Source organism: Hemibagrus wyckioides, linkage group LG28, assembly GCF_019097595.1.
Source record: "Hemibagrus wyckioides isolate EC202008001 linkage group LG28, SWU_Hwy_1.0, whole genome shotgun sequence".
Lineage (NCBI taxonomy): Eukaryota > Metazoa > Chordata > Actinopteri > Siluriformes > Bagridae > Hemibagrus > Hemibagrus wyckioides.
In genome coordinates, this window is record NC_080737.1 from 16,214,381 (window position 1) to 16,235,114 (window position 20,734).

Below are 20,734 nucleotides of genomic sequence, written 5' to 3' on the forward strand. Positions count from 1 at the left end.
TAAAAGGTCCCGAAAGTGTCACGGACCCCTTTCCTTTCTTCGCCGTCGATCCGTTCGGTCAATGCAATTTTCCCAGCTTTACTATATACCCATCTCACATGCAAACTCCCATCTCTCGGGTCAGACGGCTGATTATTAAAGCGTGTAGGGTTCTGTAGGGTGAGCGTGCACACGGTGACACCGGTGCCCGCTGAAATTTGACATATTTGATGGGACGTTGAGATCATGTGACGTTGCCATGGATATAAGGAGTCAGTTACGGGATAGTAGTTGCACACCTCATACTGAGGGGAATGTGCCAGACTGTCTGCAGACACAGGAGAACATCTACACCATCCTGACCGACACGGAAAAAAGCTTTTCAAAATGCCAAAGAAAAGCGATACAGCAAAATTAGCAGAAGGTGATCTGATCAGATCTGATTTCTACTTTCGTATAAAAAATATTATTTCATGCTTAATCATTGAAATTCTTTTGCATTTAGTGGGTATAGAGATTGATGGGATGGAGAGTGCTGAGGGTGAGTACGAACACATTTATATATTTGTACATTTGTGGATGGATTGTTTGTTATTGAGGCTTTATACTGTGAGTGGGATACGGCTGCAGACACGCAGATGAAGCCTTCAGCAGGAAAATAAAACCCCTGTGTGGACAGGAATGTGTTCCAAATGTAAATTCAACCTGAATGAAGAAGGAAAGAAGTCCATTTCAAATGGATTGTTTTAAAAACATCAGCTTTAGCTTCTTAGTAAAGTAAAGTCTTACATTTTAAGTCGGAATAGTGAACTAACTGCAAAAATACAAGCTGGTGTTATTTTGGGTAATACGTGTTAGCGAACCAACAATAGTGAGAAGTTAGAGCTAGATAACTTAGCTAGCATCAGGTAGATAACTAACTATGATGTTACATACAGGAATAATATTAATTACCGCCTTGGATAAAACTGTCCTCTTCAAACTGTGTGGAAAATTTGTAGTCAGAAATGTGAATGAAAAGTGCTGTGGAATAAAGCTCAGTAAGGGATATATGCTAATGCTTAAGCTGAATATTGCTATATTTCAGCGCTGACTAATTCGGGATAAAAACTAAATCTGTTCTTATTATCTAGTAAAAATTATGAAATGATTCTTTATCCTCACAAATTCTCCTGCATGATTTGAGTGTGTCGTAGCCTCTATCTAAATTGGATATTGTTAGCTAGCTAACTAGTATCAATTAGCAAAATTGCTAACCTGTAGTTAGGTCATGTAAGCCGGCATGTTAGAGTGCATTACAGCGGAACCTCAGAATTCAGTTCGGTTCTTAAGGCGAAAATTTGTATTGCGAAATGAATTTTCCCAGAATAAATAATGTAAATGCAGATAATCCGTTCCAGCTGCCCAAAAATATGACCAATATGACCGATACGAAGCGTATGGAAACTGTACGGCTGCTTACAAAGAACTGACCCAAGCCAAGCGTTCCATGTCAAGGGTCCTCACAGGAACTCGTGCCACCAAGCTCGTTCTAAAAATAGAACAGATCACCCGCACCACCGACCAAGGCGACGTTGGTATCGCAGGTTGATGTAAAATTCGTAAACTCGCTTTGGTTGGCTTTCCACTGACGCTAACGAGTTTTGAATGGCTCCTGGACTCACGCACAACTTAGCCGGTGTTCGGTTTGTTCGTATGGCGAAAATGCTTCGGATTCCGATGCAAATTTCAATTCTCAAGGCGAAAATTCTTAAGGGAGAGCATTCGTATGCCGAGGTTCCACTGTATTGAGGTAGATATCATTAACATCAAGTTGAAACAAACTGTGTGGCAGTTTAGAGAAGTTCTTAGCTGAGTAGATACGGCCTGTTTTGGAAAAATAAAAACATCGACTTTCGTGACCAAATGTTAATGTCCAAGCTTTTAAATTTTAAATAAAGTAAAGCTCTGGCCCTTCAAGGGTTTTAGGCATCTCCAGGCTTCTTCCATCCACTCTGAGTGTTAGAGTTTTTGGTCTGTGTGGCTGCTGCTGGTCTTATTCTTGATAAGGTCATGATACATGTCTAAGAGCCTTCCCATAAGCCAGTGCTATGAAGTGAAAGATGTGCTGCTTTGTTTTTACTTGCCTTCAAATATTACCTGCGTTTATGCGTTCAGACGACAAAAAGGGCAAAAACAAAGGCAAAAACAATAAAGCAGCCGTAGGCAAACAGAGCAAAGCAGCCGCCAGCGAGGACGGTGGGGACGAGGACGAAGAAGCCGAGCCCCGTAGAGGTCGCAAGGCGGCCAACAGAAAGAAAGCCGTTCCGAGGGTGGCGTCGGAGGAAGAGAGCGATTACGACATTCCTCCGAAGAGATGCGCAGGGAATCGGAAGAGAGGAAAGCCAGCGGCATCCAAAAACAAGCGAGGCAAAAGTTCCAAGAAGAAGAGCAGTAGGTATGGTGGTTTAGAAACAACAGAAAGCACATTCTGTTTAATGATATTATTTCAAAACATTTTTCCCCATTGTGGTTTTTTTTTTGGCTTTACATGCATTTTAGATGCATGTAAATATGCAAAAAGTAGTCTTTAACTGAACTGTCCTTGTATAATCACACTGTGCTTTGATTGCATTACTCCATGATTGCTTCTTCCCTCCCACCCCTGCGTGTCCCCACTTATCCCAGTGAGGACTCAAAGTGGTGAGTGGGTGTGCTGCTGAGTTGATTTGTTTTTAAGGAGTGATTTGATGAAAAGTTAATTTAGTTTAGTTTCTTTAAGTTAAGTAACTGTTGCGACTTGAATTCATAGCAACGTTTGTATTTTTTTAGGAGTATTTTCGGTGACTAGCTAATAAATAATGCTTTGTTTTGACCCCCTTATGGAGAATTCACGTACATTTCCCGTGTTATTATTCATCAGTTTCATCATGTGGAATTATGTGAATAATGAGATTCGGAGAAAATCATCATGGAAACCTTGATAATGTGAAAAATGTGTAAAAAAAAAAATAAATAAAAAAAATTAGAAAATAAAAGTCCTGTTTAAAAAATAGCACATGAAACTAAATAAATCACATATAAAAAATGTAATTATGTATAAAATCATTTTTGAAAACAAACAAATGAAATAATAAATATAATAAAAGATATATATATATATATATAAAAATATATAAATAATCACAAGATTATAATTGGTCTATCGCCTGTAAAACGTTACATGTAAAAGTAAATGAATTACGTGCAAATAAATATCACATGTGCCGTTAAAATCCTTGAACTGCAATTGAAAAGTGTGAAAAACTTTTATAAATATATTTAAACCATTCATGTGACTCTTCTATAAGGGGCTCAACCTAAACAATCGCTTCTTATTTAACACTGTGGCTTGACATGCATTATTGATCATGCATGTAAATATATATTTATGCCCGAAGTATTGATTAATTATTTTATTATTTTATTCCAAAACTGATTTAAAAGATGAAACCCTTTGACCCTCAGGCTCTGCTTTCCCCTTTTTTATGCTGGTCTAGGAACATGACTTTGGCTGAAGCTATAAAACCGGTCCCAGATCAGCATAAATCTGTTAATATCCTGCAGTATCGTTGCTCATCACTCCTTCTTTCTTCTTCCCTCCCACCCCTGCGTGTCCCCACTATCCCAGTGAGGACTCTAAGTGGTGAGTGGGTGTGCTGGTGATTTGCTTTTTTTTTTTTTTCAGGAGTGATTCAGAAATTTTTAAGGCGTTGTTTTTAATTTATGCGTCATTTTGTCTGTTTTCGTATATAAACTTTCGTTCCTAGCAACACTCATGATTTTATGAGCATCTAACAAAAAAAAACCCTTACAAAAAAATCACATTTTTTTTGCATGTGATCACATGAGTCGCAATGATGAGACCAAATTTTTAGCATTTGAAAAATCACAAAAAAAAAAATCACGTGAAAATAAATCACAAGAAAAAATAAATCACAAGAAAAAAATTCACATGTGAAAATAAATAAGAAAACAAATCACATTTGAAAAAAAAGAATTTTAAAAATCACATGTGAAAATAAATCACGAGAAAAAAATCACATGTGAAAATAAATCACAAGGAAAAAAAAACTCATATGTGAAAGATAAATTCTAAAAATCACACGGGAAAATAATTCACAAGCAAAAACAATCACATGTGAAAAATTAATTTACAAAAAAAAAAAAAATCACATGTAAATTAAATCGCAACCCCCCAAAAAATCACATGTAAACATAGGAAAAATATGTTGACATATTTCACATGTGATTCGTGTAATTATTCAGTTCATGAATAATTTCATAAGTTCATGTGACCCTTCTGTAAGGGGTTCAGCCTAAATACTCGCTTCTTGTTTTTAATCTTGTGCATTATTGGTTATGCATGTAGACATGCCCTTGTGCCCATGAACTGGACATACTGCATTATTCCATCGCAGTAAAAGATGAAACCGTTTGACCCTGAAGCTCTGCTTTCTCCTTTTTATGCTGGTTCGACTGATTCTGTAAAACCGGTCCCAGATCAGCATAAATCTGTTAATATCCTGTAATAGCTTTGCTCATTACTTCATCTTTCTTTCCTTCATTCTTCTTCTTTCTGGTGAGTGGGTGTGGTGGTGATTTGATTTAGAAGTGACTTAGCGAGGTTCGTGTTTTAAGAGTATCTAAGTGACAGCAAAAAGAAGGTTCATAGTTGTCTGGTGCTTACAGAAAAATCACCATCGTTTCACTTGTGTGTCGAGTTTAAAAATCAGTAAAATAATCTGATCAGGTAGAAAAATGAAAGGAATTCTGTATTAAAAAATCATGAATCATGTAAAAATAAATTAACACGCACTGCAAGTGAAAAGTCCGATTAAAACTGTGATTTTTCTGTAAGAAGAACCAAGACATGTTTTTAACCATTTCATCTTTCTGCATGTAAATATGCATTTGTTCCCAAAATATTCTTTAATCCTAAACTGCATTAATCCCGGATTGATTTAAAAGATGAAACCCTTTGACCATCAGGGTCTGCTCTCTCCTTTTAATGGTGGTCTAGGAACCTGATGCGACTGAAGCTGCAAAACTGGTCCCAGATCAGCATGAATCTGTTAATCCGCTGTACTAGTGTTGCTCATTGCTCCTTCTTTCTTCCTCCCTCCCACCCCTATGCGTCCCCACTATCCCAGTGAGGACTCTAAGCGGTGAGTGGGTGTGCTGGTGATTTGAGGACTGAATCGGGCGAGTGAGGAGAAATCTAAGAGTATCTAAATGACAAGCAGATCATTTTTCCGTGCCCTTGTGTGACAATCACATACGTTTCACATGTGATTAGTGTTTTTTCATGTGATTGTGTGAATAACATGTGATCACATATTTAAAAATGAACATAAACAAAGGGCATTTTTCTAAGTGTTAGGATCAGTAATTGCATGCAAGGGAGGTCATGTGGCATCACCTGAACAATGTGAGCACATGTGAGGAAAACAAACAAAAACCAACGATCCACATGATAAAGTCACGTCTAAAAATGAAAAGATGACAAAGGATTTAAAAAAATCACACGTGAAAGTAATCATGTGGACGGAATTTTACATGTGAAAATGACCGGAAAAATCACATGTAAAAAAATAAAGGAGGAGTTAAAAAAAAAAAACGAATGAGAAATAAAAATCACATGTGAAAAAATAATTATGCATAAACATCACGTAAAAAAAAAAAAAGATTGAATTATGCATAAACATCACTTGGAAAATGATTGAATTATGCATAAACATCACGTAAAAAATTTTTTTTGAATTATGCATAAACATTACATGTGTAAAAATAAATAATTAAATATAAAAAACATTTTAAAACAGTTGAATTATGCATACACGTCATGTGAAAATAAATGAATTATGCATAAAAATCACATGTGAAAATAAATTAATCGTATCTAAAATACGTCGGAAAAAAATAATTTAATTACATAAAATATCACTTAAAAATAAATCAGATTTAATGAACAAATTTAAATGATGGGGGGGGGATAAAAAAAATTATTACAGAAATCGTGTAAAAAAAATCACATGTGAAAAAAATAATCATGCTGGAGAAAAATAAATAAATGTAATTATTTATTTTTACATTTAAAACACATAGCAGAAGTGGAATTTTGTGTAAAAAAAAAAAATCACATTAAAAACAATAATGCGCAATAAATAAATAAATAAATAAATAAATAAATAAATAAATAAACAATCCCAGGTGTGAACGAATGTCTAACAATCACATGTGATTTATTAATTGATTTTGTGTGTGTGTGTGTGTGTGTGCAAATAATGAATAATATGGGAAAGAAAAAAATCACAGATAAAAATAAAAACCCATGCACCGCATGTGGAAAAACATGTGTGTAATTTCACATGCGTGTCATGTGGTTTGTCATGTGATTACAGCAGCTGAAGCTATAAAACTGGTCCCAAGTCAGCATAGATCTGTTCATTTCCTGTAGTATCATTGCTCATCGCTCATTTTTTCTTCTTCCCTCCCACCCCTGCGTGTCCCCACTATCCCAGTGAGGACTCTAAGTGGTGAGTGGGTGTGCTGGTGATTAGTATTAGTAAGTGAGTAATGTGTTGATTTAGTTTTGGTGTCATTTGAATATGTCTAAATTTCTTATCAGCACTCATGTTTCAAGTGTATTAAGCAAATAATCCGCATACATTTCGCATGTGATCATCAGATTTATTCCACATGTGATCGTGTGTGTAATTTATCGTTACATAAAAACTTAAAAGGTGCAATTTGACAGATTATGACCTGGAGCTCGAGTAAATGTGATGAAAAAACATGTATTTTGTGAGAAAATTCGCAAATGAAATCATTTACAAGAAATTCTGCAAGAGTTAAAGAGTCAGGTGCAAATAAATTAATCATGAGGATAAATCAGATTAAATGGGATTGGATTAATCGTGGAATAAAACCACATTAAAAAAAATACAATAAATTAAATCGTATTAATATCAAACGTTCACGTGGGGGGGGGCATACTGAAAAAATCGTTAAATTGCGTGTGAAAATAAATACATCGTGTGTAAATATCACGTCAGAATATAAAGGAATCATATGAAATCACATGTGAAGATAAAAGAATCATAAAAACGACATGAAAGAAGATAAACGAATCGTGTAAAATGATATGAGAATATAAAAACGCCTGGACTAAATATTAAACATGTACATTAGAATCATCTGCATTATTCACATGTGATGTTCATGTGACTCTTCTGTAAGGGGCTGAACCTAAACATTTGCTTCTTTTGAACGTTGCGGCTTGACGCGCGTTATTAGTTATACACCGATCAGGCATAACGTTATGAGCACTGATGATCTCCTCATCATGGCACCTGTTAGTGGGTGGGATATATTAGGCAGCAAGTGAACATTTTCTCCTCAAAGTTGAAGCAGTAAGCGTAAGGATTTAAGCTTAACAAGGTCCAAATTGTGATGGCTAGACGACTGGATCTCCAAAACTGCAGCTCTTGTGGGGTGTTCCCGGTCTGCAGTGGTCAATATCTATCAAAAGTATCCTGTAGATCCTTAAGTATCCTCCCATGGAGGCCCCACCTCGCAACTTAAAGGATCTGCTGCTAACATCTTGGTGCCAGATACCACAGCACACTTTTAGTGGAGTCCATGCCTCGATGGGTCAGGGCTGTTTTGGCAGCAAAAAGGGGGACCAACACAATATTAGGCAGGTGGTCATAATGTTATGCCTGATCACTGTATGTAAAGTATTGCATTATTCCAAAACTGATTTAAAAGATGAAACCCTTTGACCCTCAGGCTCTGCTTTCCCCTTTTTTATGCTGGTCTAGGAACATGACATTGGCTGAAGCTATAAAACCGGTCCCAGATCAGCATAAATCTGTTAATATCCTGTAGTATCGTTGCTCATCACTCCTTCTTTCTTCTTCCCTCCCACCCCTGCGTGTCCCCACTATCCCAGTGAGGACTCTAAGTGGTGAGTGGGTGTGCTGGTGATTGGATTCAAAGATTTTAATGTGTTGATTTAAATTCTGTGTTCCTGATCAACTTTAATTCCTAGAAACGTTTTAAGAATGTTTTAAGAATTATTGACTTGATAAGCAGATCTTTTTTTTTTTTTTTTTTTTTTTTTTTTTTAAACTGTCCAGTAAAATCACATATATTTCATGTTGTGCATCTGTTTTTCACAATATGGGATCGCATGTGATAGACGTAGAGGTGCATGTTATAACCTGGAATTGCAGATGTGAACTCCGATAAACAGATCATTGACATCATGTGAACGATATCATGTGATGACAACGTGAGAAACGGGTATTTGTGTGAGATCAGAATTCACATGTGAATCTAAAGTGGAGCGTAAAAAAAGTAACCGATAAAACGCCGATAAAAATGAATTAATCGTGTTTAAAAAAGTCACATTTCGAAAATAAACAAACATGTTTTCATCATGTGAAAACAAATCACATCTAACAATAAATTCATCCCGTGTAAAATCCGATGTGAAAATAACATAAGCATGAAAATAATCCAGCGTAAAATCACATGTGAACACAAATAAATAGTAAACGGTTATAATCACATGTGAATAAAAAATAATATACATGTGGCAAAAGCACATGTTGAAGTAACCGTGTGTAAAAAATAAAACACGTTTGATTAAAATGTCACAAGAAAATCACATGTGAAATTCAGTCATTGTTAAAATCACATATGAACAACATCAGTGAACCTGTAACATGAGAGTAAAAAAAATCACATGTGAATATAATAAAATTATGGAAAGTCACATTAGTTTACCTTGTGTATCACATGGGAAACTGAGACGGACTGTTTTTAAAGATCACGTGAGAAAAATAAATTAATTGTCAGAAATGAGTCAAACCTGTTTGAGAAAAAACCCACATACAAAAATGTATGAATCTTGTGGTAAATCACATGTGGGGGAAAAAGCATGTGGGGGGTGGGGGATCACATCTGGAAAAGAAATTATGTGGGAAAAAGAAATCATTTGGGGGGGAAAAAGAAATCATTTGTGGGGGGGGGGATCACATGAAAATGAAATCATGTGGGAAAATCACATGTGAAAATTAAATCATGTGGGATAAAGAAATCATGGGGGAAATAAAGCATGTGGGAAAAGGAAATTATGTGGGAAAAGAAATCACGTGAAAATTAAATCACTGGGGGAAAAAGAAATCATGTGGGGAAAAATCACTTGTAAAAATTTAATTGTGTGGGATAAAGAAATCACATGTGGAAAAGAAATCATGTGGGAAAAGAAATCACATGTGAAACAGAAATTATGTGTGGGGGCGTCATTTGGGAAAATCACATGTGAAAATTTAATTATGTGGGAAAGAAATCATGTGGGGGGGGGATTAATGATGTGGGGAAAATCATGTGGGGGAAAAAGAAATCACATGGAAATGAAATCACATGTGAAAAAGAAATCATGTGGGGGGGATAAATGATGTGGGGGAAAAATTATGTGGGAAAAAGAAATCACATGGAAATGAAATCACATGTGAAAAAGAAATCATGTGGGGGAAAAAAAATAATCCCATGTGAAACACAAATCATTTGGGAAAAAGAAATCACATGTGAAAATGAATGAAGTGTGAAACGTTGTTTACGAAACTGCAAAAAGACATGGTGGAATCTTTTTAAAGTCAGCTACATGTTATGAACGCGTGAACAATCGAAGTGTAACTTCACATGTGAATCGTCTGATTATTTACATAGGAAGTTGGTGTGACTCTTTTTGTAAACCTTGTGGCTCTACATGCGTCATTGGTCATGCATGTACAGCCGGATTTACCCCATTATTCCCAGTTGGCACTAAAAGATGAAACCCCTTTGACCATCAGGCTCTGCTTTTCCCCTTTTTATGGTGGTCTAGGAACCTGAGGCGGCCGAAGCTGCAAAACCCGGTCCCAGATCAGCATAAATCTGTTCATATCCTGTAGTAGTTTTGCTCATTACTCCTTCTTTCTTCTTCCCTCCCACCCCTGCGCGTCCCCACTATTCCAGTGAGGACTCTAAGTCAGAGGGGGGGGAGGAGGAGGAGGAGTCCATGTCAGAGGGGGAGAGGGCTCGGCTAATGGAAGAGGTGGAGGAAAAGAAGAAGCTGATCGCTAACATTAGGAGCAAACCGTGGCGGATGAAGAGGAGACTCAAGCACCTCAAGTACTGTGGATGAGTGTGGAAGTGTGCTCTTTAGCTTTAGCACAGCCTCCGATTGACCGTCAATCGCTGGTTAAGTCGCTGTAGTTGTAGCACGTGTGTGAACAAGAGAAAGGTTTACCTTTTTGTAAATGCTTTTAATCATAAAAAGATGGCTTTTAGCTTGATTTCCTTATTTTACCTTTAACCCCTTAAACTCTCTTACATTCCTCACTAAACTTTGACTATCATATCAGTTTCTCTGTACTTTGCACAGCTACTAGTTTTTACAGTAATTTTAAACAATATTCAACTAGTCATCTATTCCATAGTTTTAAAAAAAATATCTACTTTCAGGATATTGCTTTTTCTATTTTATTTATTTTGTGGTCTATGAATACAGTATTTAGCTTTACTTCTTTTTTTAGGATAAGGATGGGTGTGGATCAGTGTTGACATGTGCTGCTAGATGTATTGTGGAGGAGTCTCGTTCACACCTCTCCACTTCCTGCAAAGTCAAATTAAAATAGAGAAGTTCCAAGCGTAGTCTTGAGCAGTTGAATGCAGAATTAGCTGGAAAATTTTCAACCTACATGTAGGCTTCATCTCCTTACCATGTCTGCCTCATGTATTTTTTCCCCACCAACCGACTAGCCGACTTCTTCCCACAGCAGTACGAGTTAACTAGTCGACTGGTCTTTGCATCCCCTGGTTCACACTAGTCACTAAATAACATTTTATCTTCATAAGATGGAGAGTTTAAGGTGTTAAAATCCATCCAGCATTTTGTACAAAACGGCATTTGTTTGCTCACTTGCTGATCTTCTGTTTTTAGAGAAGCTCAGATGTTTGTGGATAAGTTTGAAGGCGCTTTGGGTAAAGGCAAAGGCAAGAAACTGTATGCCTTCAAAGTCATGATGACGAAGGTAAGAATGGCCGAAAATATCTTAGACGTTTATGCTGACGTTATGCTTCATATCCAGGTTGTCCGATGTTGGGTTTTTTGTGCTATTCTGACAGAAATGGATCAAGTTCCAGAGAGATTTTGAGAACTTCAAGACAGCCTGCATACCCTGGGAAAGAAAAATCAAAGAGGTTGAAAGTGAGTTACAGTTACAGGATTAACATACTGCACATCTAAAATGCTATATACTATATTGCCAAATGTTTTGGGACACCCCTCCAAATCATTGAATTCAAGGGTTTGGCTCGGCCCTTTAGTTCCAGTGCAAGGAACTCTTAATGCTTCAGCATACCAAGATATTTTAGACAATTTCATGTTCCCAACTTTATTTAATTTATTTAATTATCAACTTGATTAATTATCAATTACCAAATTATGACCTTTTTTTTTTTTTAATAACAATTATAACAAAGAACTGCCTATATGTGAATACGTTAACCTCTGTGTATTGGATTCTTAGGTCACTTCGGTTCTTCAGTCGCCTCCTACTTCATCTTCCTCCGCTGGATGTATGGCATGAACCTTGTCCTCTTCAGTTTGACCTTTGGCCTGATTGTGATCCCTGAGGTCAGAGTGGGTCATTTATTATTTACACCCAACAATCAGGGTTCATACAGACGTATCCTGTGTTAAATTCACTCTCTCAGTGGGATCGAGTCTAATGCTAGCATCTTTAATCTGATCTTAGCTGTGCATGTATTTTAAATACTTACGTGTTCGTTTTAAGCTTGGTCTCTTTAGTATTTTAAAAGCTGCATGAACCCAGAAGAATACTTGACATTGCTGATAATAGATTTTCCATGGAGTTTTAATTGGATGGATATCTTCCAGCTTCTCATGGGCCTCCCTTATGGTTCTATTCCTCGGAAAACAGTGCCACGAGAGGAACAGGACAGTGCGATGGACTACGCAGTTCTCACAGATTTTAGCGTAAGACCTACGAACTACACTACACGAGTCCGTGTTTTCATTTCGATTTTTAATTCTTCTGATTTTTCCCTGTTTATAATAACTCACGTTTTATTTCTAACAGGGTTACTGCAAGTACTCTGTGTTATTCTATGGCTACTATAATGACCAGAGAACCATTGGCTTCCTGAAGTTTCGACTCCCTCTGTCCTACCTCATGGTGGGCATTGGGAACTTCGGGTATAGCCTGATAGTTGTGATCCGAACGTGAGTCTCATTTCATCCATTACTAGAGCTGCTAGAAATGGCATGAAATATTAGTACAGGTCTAATTTGATGTCGATAATTCAGTCTGTTTGTGATGTGTATCAGTGTAAGACGTTTAAGCTCTCATGTTTGTACACTTTTACATCTTGAAGATGTAGATGTGAAGTACATCAGAATGTATGAATGAAAAGATAAGTTGTGTGTACGGTATATAGACTTTGGATTTCTAAGGCTACTATTTTCATGATCATGGTGCAGGCGCAAAATTTAATTTCAGTTCAGTTCATTTGTATAGCAATGGACATTGCCTCAAAGCAGCAGGTTTAAAGTTAAGCTACTATTTATCCCTAACATTTATCCCTAATGAGCAAGCCTGAGGCAATAGTGGTGAGGAAAAACTCCCTGAGATGATATGAAGAAGAAACCTTGAGAGGAACCAGGCTCATAAGGGGGGACCTCATCCTCATTTGGGTTCAACTTTAATGTCACAAAATGTAGAAACTATTTATGCAGCACAGTGAATAGTAGTAGTCAAAACTTCCCCAGGCAAATGGGTTTCCCAGCTCATCACACATTTAGAACATTAATTGTTTGTTTTTAGTTTTCAGTTAAAGTGGTAAAGGGGCAGTTTATGTTGGAGTGAGTTGACCAATCCAATCCAAATGGGTTAATGGGATCCTGTATCCTTAAAATGAAAGATATGTGTACTGTGTGAGGATTTTAGCCTAAAACCTACAGGAAAATGCTGTTTGTTACACCCTCTCTACCAATATCAGTGCCAACACCATGAAAATATCGACCAGTCAAAAATCAACTCCCATCCAACTAAAGTAGCAGCATTACGTCTACAAATTCCGCTTGCGTCTGCATGAAAATAGAGCCTTTAGTTTAGTAAAAAAAGACTTCATGTTAACTTGCCGCGGCTCGAACCGGTTGCTTGCCCCATGTGTCAAAACAGAAGAATGCGCTTCTGTTATCCTGCCAGCTAGAGTGGATTCCCACTTTTATGAACGCAGTCCACTCTCGCCGTTAGGATGGCTAAAAACGCAGATGTAGGGGGTGGGGACGGCGAGGACAATGAGTTCACCTTCGCCTGGAAGATGTTCACCAGCTGGGACTACCTCATCGGCAACGCAGAGACGGCTGACAACAAGTTCGCCTCCATCACCACGAGCTTTAAGGTGTGTTTATCTCTTCGAATCAGAGGATGTTTAGGTGTGTGAGTGCTTGTTTCTGGGATGCCGAAGGCATCGTTTCTTCTTCGTGTTTGAGTTTTGAAAACTTATCCTGTGTGTTGTAGGAGTCCATCGTGGATGAACAGGAGAACCAGAAGGACGAGAACATCCATCTCAGGAGATTCCTGCGTGTACTGGCCAACTTCCTCATTACCTGCATCCTGGGAGGCAGCGGATATCTCATCTACTTTGTGGTCAAGCGCTCGCAAGAGTTTGCAGGGAGAGATGACCTGAGCTGGTATGAGAAAAATGAGGTAATGCATTTACTTTACATTATATATTACATTAATACATTTACAATTATATTACATACAATACTCCAACTGTCTTTACACAGATTTACACAGATATACACCATAACATTATGAGCACTGAGAGGTGAAGTGAATAAGACTGATGATCTCCTCATCATGGCACCTGTTAGTGGATGGGATATATTAGGCAGCAAGTGCTGCCTGTCCTCAACTTTGTCCAACTTTGTGTTAGAAGCAGGAAAAATGGGCAAGCGTAAGGATTTGAGCGAGTTTGACAAGGGCCAAATTGTGATGGCTAGACCACTGGATCAGAGCATCTCCAAAACTGCAGCTTTTCTGGGGTGTTCCCGGTCTGCAGTGGTCAGTGTCTACCAAAAGTGGGTCCCCCATTTGCTGCCAAAACAGCCCTGACCAAGCATCGAAGCATGGACTCTACTAGATCCCTGAAGGTGTGCTGTGGTATCTGGCACCAAGATGTTAGCAGCATATCCTTACTTACAGGACTTTTGACAGATACTGACCACTGCAGACCAGGAACACCCCACAAGAGCTGATCCAGTCATCTAGCCATCACAATTTGGCTAAAGCTGTTTATCTCGGCTCGCATTAATAAACAGGCAACTTGAAGCGAATACTAAATACAAACAAATGTTACTAATATGAAAATTATAAATATACGTGTACATTTTTTCTTTATTATAGTTGTCTATAAGCTTTATTCTGGATGTAGATGTAAAACAAAACCGAAAAACTAATTAAAATACATTTGATTAAAAATTGGAAGACATTTTTATCCATTTATGGATTTTGAGCCAAAAATGTGTTAAAATAAGGTAAAATGTTGTTGGACTTTATTCAGTTGGAGATCATAATGTCTCTCCTCGGACTGGTGGGCCCAATGCTGTTTGAAACAATCGCTGAGCTGGAGGACTACCACCCCCGCATCGCCCTCAAGTGGCAACTGGGGCGCATCTTCGCCCTTTTCCTGGGTAACCTGTACACCTTCCTGCTGGCTCTGTTCGATGAGGTCAACGAAAAGGTAGAATCACGACGATGTTGATGTTGCTCTTGATATGAAATCACTGACATGTACGATGACTGCTGTGATTATATCAGTCTAGAGAATGTATATGGGACTAATGTACTGGATTGTGCTTGTTTTTCTCTAAGCTGGTGGAGGAACAATCCATAAAGAACGCCAGCATGTGGTTCATGAAGGAATATTACGCGAACTACAGTGCCAGTAACCCGAACGAGACCGGCACGCCGCCGCCTCTCGACCCTGCCGATGTGATCCGGGGCCCGTGCTGGGAGACAACAGTGGGGATAGTAATGAGGCTCCCTGTTATCTCTCACCGCCCTCAGTGTTAACGTCGAAACATTTCAGTGGAGATGGATTGTATTTGATGCTTTTATAGGACGATATATTACAGAAATTTCAGTCAGACACAAATATGACCAAAATTTATTTTTTTCTGCAAGTAATAATCAGCTGACATTGAAACTGCTTTGGACGTGTTGTTTATTTAGTCTCCTGTCTAACAAGCTAAAGATAAATGCAGTCAGTCTACAACCTAGCTAACTATGATAGTCAAGATTTATTCTAGATAACTTGCTAGATACGTAAGTGCTACAGTGACACAGATAATCTTAAAAAATGTTTCAATTACCTTGTAAAAAGACTTTTAATAATAAGAAGAAATTTCCCCAGTCGATCTGAGCTGACCGAGTGAATCAGTGATTATTTCCCACTTGTGTTAGCATGAACAGATGAGAAAGGAAAAGATATAGATTTTATAAACATATATATATAGCCGAAACTGGACAAAGTGAAGGGGTCTTCCCAGGTTGCCTCATATATACTGCTGCCCTTGAATATTTTTTTAAGTGTAGCAATGTGCAAATTGTTTAACACACTGTCCTCTGTAGGAATTTGTAAAACTGACTGTCTCAGATATCCAAGTGACGTATCTGACGATCCTCATTGGGGACTTTGCGAGGGCTCTGATCGTGCGCTTCCTTAACTACTGCTGGTGCTGGGATCTGGAGGCAGGATGGGTAAGTGATCTCGCGCTTCAGCTTTTAATTTCACACCATTTTGGTAACTGACTCCGATCTTTAACTTCTGTCTTCAGCCCTCCTACGCTGAGTTTGACATCAGCGGCAACGTCCTTGGATTGGTCTTCAACCAAGGGATGATTTGGTAAGACACAAATGAGTGAGACCTAATACAGTGTCGTTTAGAGTCGCAACACTACGACAACTCTAAAATGCAGATGATTTTATTGTGGAAGAAGGATTTTCATTTCATTTAGTGGACCAGGTTAGAACTTTTATTGGGCTGTATGATTGACACCCCTGAGATTAACACACACACTCTAGTGTGTATACTGCTCTCTGCATTTACACAGGTGATATAAATGGTGACTACAAGGTAGTCTCACGTAGCTAGAGCTTCAGACTGACAGCAGAAGGTCTGGACTAGTCATGTTACGTTCATAAACGATCTGTCCATTTTGTTTTGACTGTGCATGTGCAACATCCTATAGGTTCTGTACAGGAAACATGATTAGTTCATTTCCTGAGTCTTTCATTTATCACGTGACAGACTCATAGGTAATCATGACACACACGTCTCCTGGAAATCCTGTACAATCCAGCCAGTCAGATGACGCTGTAAAGTGTTTCCAATTTTTTGTGCCACATGTTACAACAGTCTGTGGCCATGATGTCTGAGGCTAAGACTAACTTCATACACTAACTTGTATTTGTGTGTGTGTGTGTTTAGGATGGGAGCGTTCTACGCTCCAGGTCTGGTTGGCATCAACGTCCTCCGTCTCCTAACCTCTATGTACTACCAGTGCTGGGCCGTCATGGCCTCCAACGTGCCTCATGAGCGAGTCTTCAAGGCTTCGAAATCCAACAACTTCTACATGGGACTTCTTCTCCTCATCCTCTTCCTCAGCCTGCTGCCTGTCGTCTACACCATCATGTCCCTGCCACCGTCCTTTGACTGCGGACCCTTTAGGTCACACAAACACACACACACACACACACACACACACACATGTATATCATTACTCTATGATCTTTAACATTACACTTGAACTGTAAATCTTTTATATTAATATCAGTTCTGTTGCTGAATTATTGATTTTACTGCTCAACTAAAGGGAAAAAAATATATTTCCAAAATGATTTGTTTTTAAAAACTCGCAGCAAAACTGTGAAATAATATTAAATCCTTTAAAAAAAGTTAATCTGGATTATTCATAACTCTCAAGACCCCCACGCTCGTCTCCTGAAGCTTCATTTCAATATTTATTTATTTTTTAAAATTTATTTATATATTTATTTATTCATTTTTCATTACAAATCGCAACATCCACGTCTTTTTCTTTTTCGCTTAAACCTCAGCTTTAATTTCTGAGCAGACGTTTGTCTCTTCTCGCAGTGGCAAAGACCGGATGTTCGACGTGATTATTGAGACGATACAAATGGATCTTCCTTCGTTTATGGGGAAGCTGTTCAGTTACGCCGCCAACCCCGGCCTCATCATCCCGGCCGTTTTGCTGATGGTGTGAGTCAATCGTTCATTCTGTTCACGCTCACTTTCCCTCCTGTAGCCTTCGGTACACTGTTTTGACTCTCAGTAATGAACGAATGTGTTTGTTTGTGCAGTCTGGCCATTTATTATCTCAACTCAGTGTCTGAAGCCTATAAGAACGCCAACAACGAGCTAAAAAAGAAAATGCAGATGGTGAGTGTGGAGAATGAAACAGTGTAAAGTTTAAAGTATGAAGCTCTGAATGATTCAGTGATCCTTACTGATCTTCTGGAACATTCTAACCCATCTCAAGCACTTTTTCAGGTTCATTATTATTTTTTAGTTATTGATGAATCACAGGTCAGTCAGAGGTCAGTGTTTTTCTGATCAGCTCTAAACTTTGCTCTAGAACTCCAGAGGATATCAGGACAAGCTCTATATACCTCCCTGTTTACACTGCCATACTCCTACCCTGCCTGCAAGAAATCTTTTATTTAACACCAGTTTTTACAAATTAATTTATTTAAAATTCATTTTTTTGTTGTTTTTTGTATTCTTGTACCATATATATATATATATATATATATATATTTTTTTTTTTTACATCTAATTCTTTTATTTCTTGATTTTAGGACAAAAAAATGTAAACATTTTTTTCTAATTCTCAAACTTTTATTTTATTTATTTATTTATTTGTTGTTTTATTCCTTCTCATTATTTGTTTAATATAAATATCGACACTAAAACCTTGAGGGTCAGCAGATATCTATAGCTATCTGATATGGGTTTTTTATTATTATTATTTTTGTGTGTTTTACTAAAGCAAGTCACTATTAAAAAAAAATCAGAAAATATAAATAAGAATAGAGACTAAATAAATGGGAAAAAATTGGAAAAAAAAAATTAAACAAAGTCATTTATTTATCTGTTTGTTTTTGTTTGCTTATTTATTTATTTATTTAACATTTTTACCAAAAAAAATATATATATTTATGTATAACGTTTAAAAATAACAAAATCAATCCAAACCAAAAAATTACAATGCAAGTCTTTTTAGATGTAAACATGATCAATTTAAAAAATATATTTTCCAAAAAAAATAACTAAATAAATCTCCACAGAGCCGAAACTCACAGAGTGTTAGTGTTAAAGAACTCGGTGGTTCCAGTTGTTTTTATGAACACTACTTTTACAGGAAGAGATTTTTAATTTTGTTCTTCTTTGTTATCCAATCCACTATTATTATTATATTTTTTTTGTTTGTTTGTTTGTTTGTTTGTTTTTATATCTACCTGATACCACCCATGGTTATTGGACAGGAGCTGTAATAAGTCTCTACTTATTTTAAATCATATATTTTTTATAAAGTATTTACCTTCATCTTTTTTATCTCTCAAACAAGTGCTATGTAAACAAAAAAATATATTCTTATTATAATATTATTATTAACATTGTTCTTAGGCAAGAGATGAGGAAAAGAACCGGAGGAATAACAAAGACAGCACCAATCAAGTGATGAAGGATTTAGAGGATTTACTACCCAATCGCTCGAATGTCCCCGATTCAGACGAAGCAGCAGGTCAGAAACCTTACAGCGTCCATCTCACTTGACAACATTCGACTTACAGCAATGTCTTTAAAACACGTCAGTCCTAAACTCAATCATATTTTCTTCCAATACTAAAGACAAGCCTGGTGGGGGAAAAGCGTCAAAAGTGAAGCCAGGATCAGCTGCGAATGGAGTGAACCTGCAGAAAGACGTCTCGCTGGCTTCAGCTAATCCTAACGCCCGAGGGCCTGTGAACCGAGCACCAGGACCCAGGACAGCTGGACCTCTGCCTGGTCACCCGGGGCCGACTCCAGGGGCAGGACATCGCCGGGGACAATAGCGTTAAACACCACTAGCCACTAGCACTAGACCGTATCAGACTACCTCCTAAATGATGCAGCAAACTATCTACTATACCTTTCTTCCTGAACCTGTTGAATTATTCCAAAGACTTCTTCCGAAGGAATAGAGACTGCTATGTTTTAAACATGAACACGCTTTAAACGCTGCATATGACACTGTGAATATTTATATCTAACACAAATAGATGGATCATTCATTTTAAATCTTGAAATTTTAAGCTGAATTTAAAGCGGCAATATGCAACTTTTTGCTATTACATGAAATAACTTGTATTGCTGAGGCAGTGGAGATTTTTGTCAGGTTTTGTTCATACAACTCGTTACAGATAAGTCGTACATCACAATTCCACAGTTTTTGGCACAAATGAACTGGCTGATATAAATGACAGTGTTCAAATGGCTAGAGCTTGCCATATCTGGCCTCCATGTCTTCCTAGGAAATTGAGCTTTAGTGTTTTGCCCAGCTGTATACATAAGCTGTATATTTTTAATTGTGAATATATTTATAATCTATAATGAGTGCATGTAAGCTGACATGATTGTTATTATATATGATTTGCTTTTCTTTCATCCATAAGCATTCTTTAATTATAAAACTGCACTATGTGTTATAATATGACACCATTTTAGGCTTTTAAAGTATTGTTAAGAAAAATAAGTTGTAATTTTACTGTCCTACGCTACGTTGTAAATATTGCAGCATATTTAGCGGATATTGCTAAATGTTTTGTAACCTACTACAAGGTCTAAACCTGTATTAAAACCCTTAAACTTTATATAATGTAAACCTCTAGACTTTATATTTAGACTGACTATTGAGTTGTTGATGTTGTTGTTGTTGTACATGGCTACTGAGAATTCTTTCGTAACACAGACTTGGCAACCCTAACATTGGCGGTCAACTGAAAATAAAATGCTAGAACATCATGATGAAAAAACAGCAAAGATTTCAATGTTGATTTCATTATTTTTGTGTAGATTTGATCAAATATGAGCTGGAATCATACTCAGCTTGCAATACACTATTTCTCCGCTGGGGGTCTCCAAACTCAACAATATTACCCTTTTCTTTAATTCTCCGAGTTTTAAATATTTAAGTCGAATAATAAGCTTGTCTGGTGTGTTACTTACTCATTAATAGAACACAAACGTATTCGTTTTATTGTGCCTTTTATAATAGATTTAAAAACACTGGTATGTGTGTTTATTTTCCTACACTTCAGAGAAAGAATGGTTATTAAAATATTTAAATACGTGTGTTTTAATATTACTGCATTTACGGTATTTAGCAGACAGACTCATCCGGAGCAACTCATTTATTGCCTTTATACATCTGAGCAGGTTGAGGGTTAAGGGCCTTGCTCTCGAGCCCATGAGTGCAGCTTGATGGTGCTGGGATTTGAACTCACGACCTTCATTCATCCAACATCTTAAAGCCCGGATTTTTAACCAGATAGTTATCCTTAAAAAATACTTCCAGACAGAGTTC

The 20,734-nt window shown here is 37.3% G+C and overlaps 1 protein-coding gene across 1 annotated transcript; it reads left to right on the forward strand.

Annotated features, from left to right (window-relative positions):
- Window positions 1-366: 366 nt before the first annotated feature.
- Window positions 367-20,094, forward strand: tmc2a (transmembrane channel-like 2a). The gene is made up of 20 exons (XM_058383828.1): window positions 367-403; window positions 485-520; window positions 2,137-2,416; window positions 10,027-10,182; window positions 10,994-11,084; window positions 11,179-11,260; window positions 11,583-11,689; window positions 11,954-12,052; window positions 12,156-12,298; window positions 13,332-13,479; window positions 13,599-13,787; window positions 14,647-14,826; window positions 14,958-15,116; window positions 15,717-15,845; window positions 15,923-15,990; window positions 16,576-16,815; window positions 17,242-17,367; window positions 17,469-17,547; window positions 18,796-18,913; window positions 19,021-20,094. The coding sequence occupies exons 1-20, from the start codon at window positions 367-369 to the stop codon at window positions 19,221-19,223; spliced, it is 2,670 nt and encodes an 889-aa protein (XP_058239811.1). The 3' UTR covers window positions 19,224-20,094.
- The last annotated feature ends 640 nt before the right edge of the window (window positions 20,095-20,734 follow it).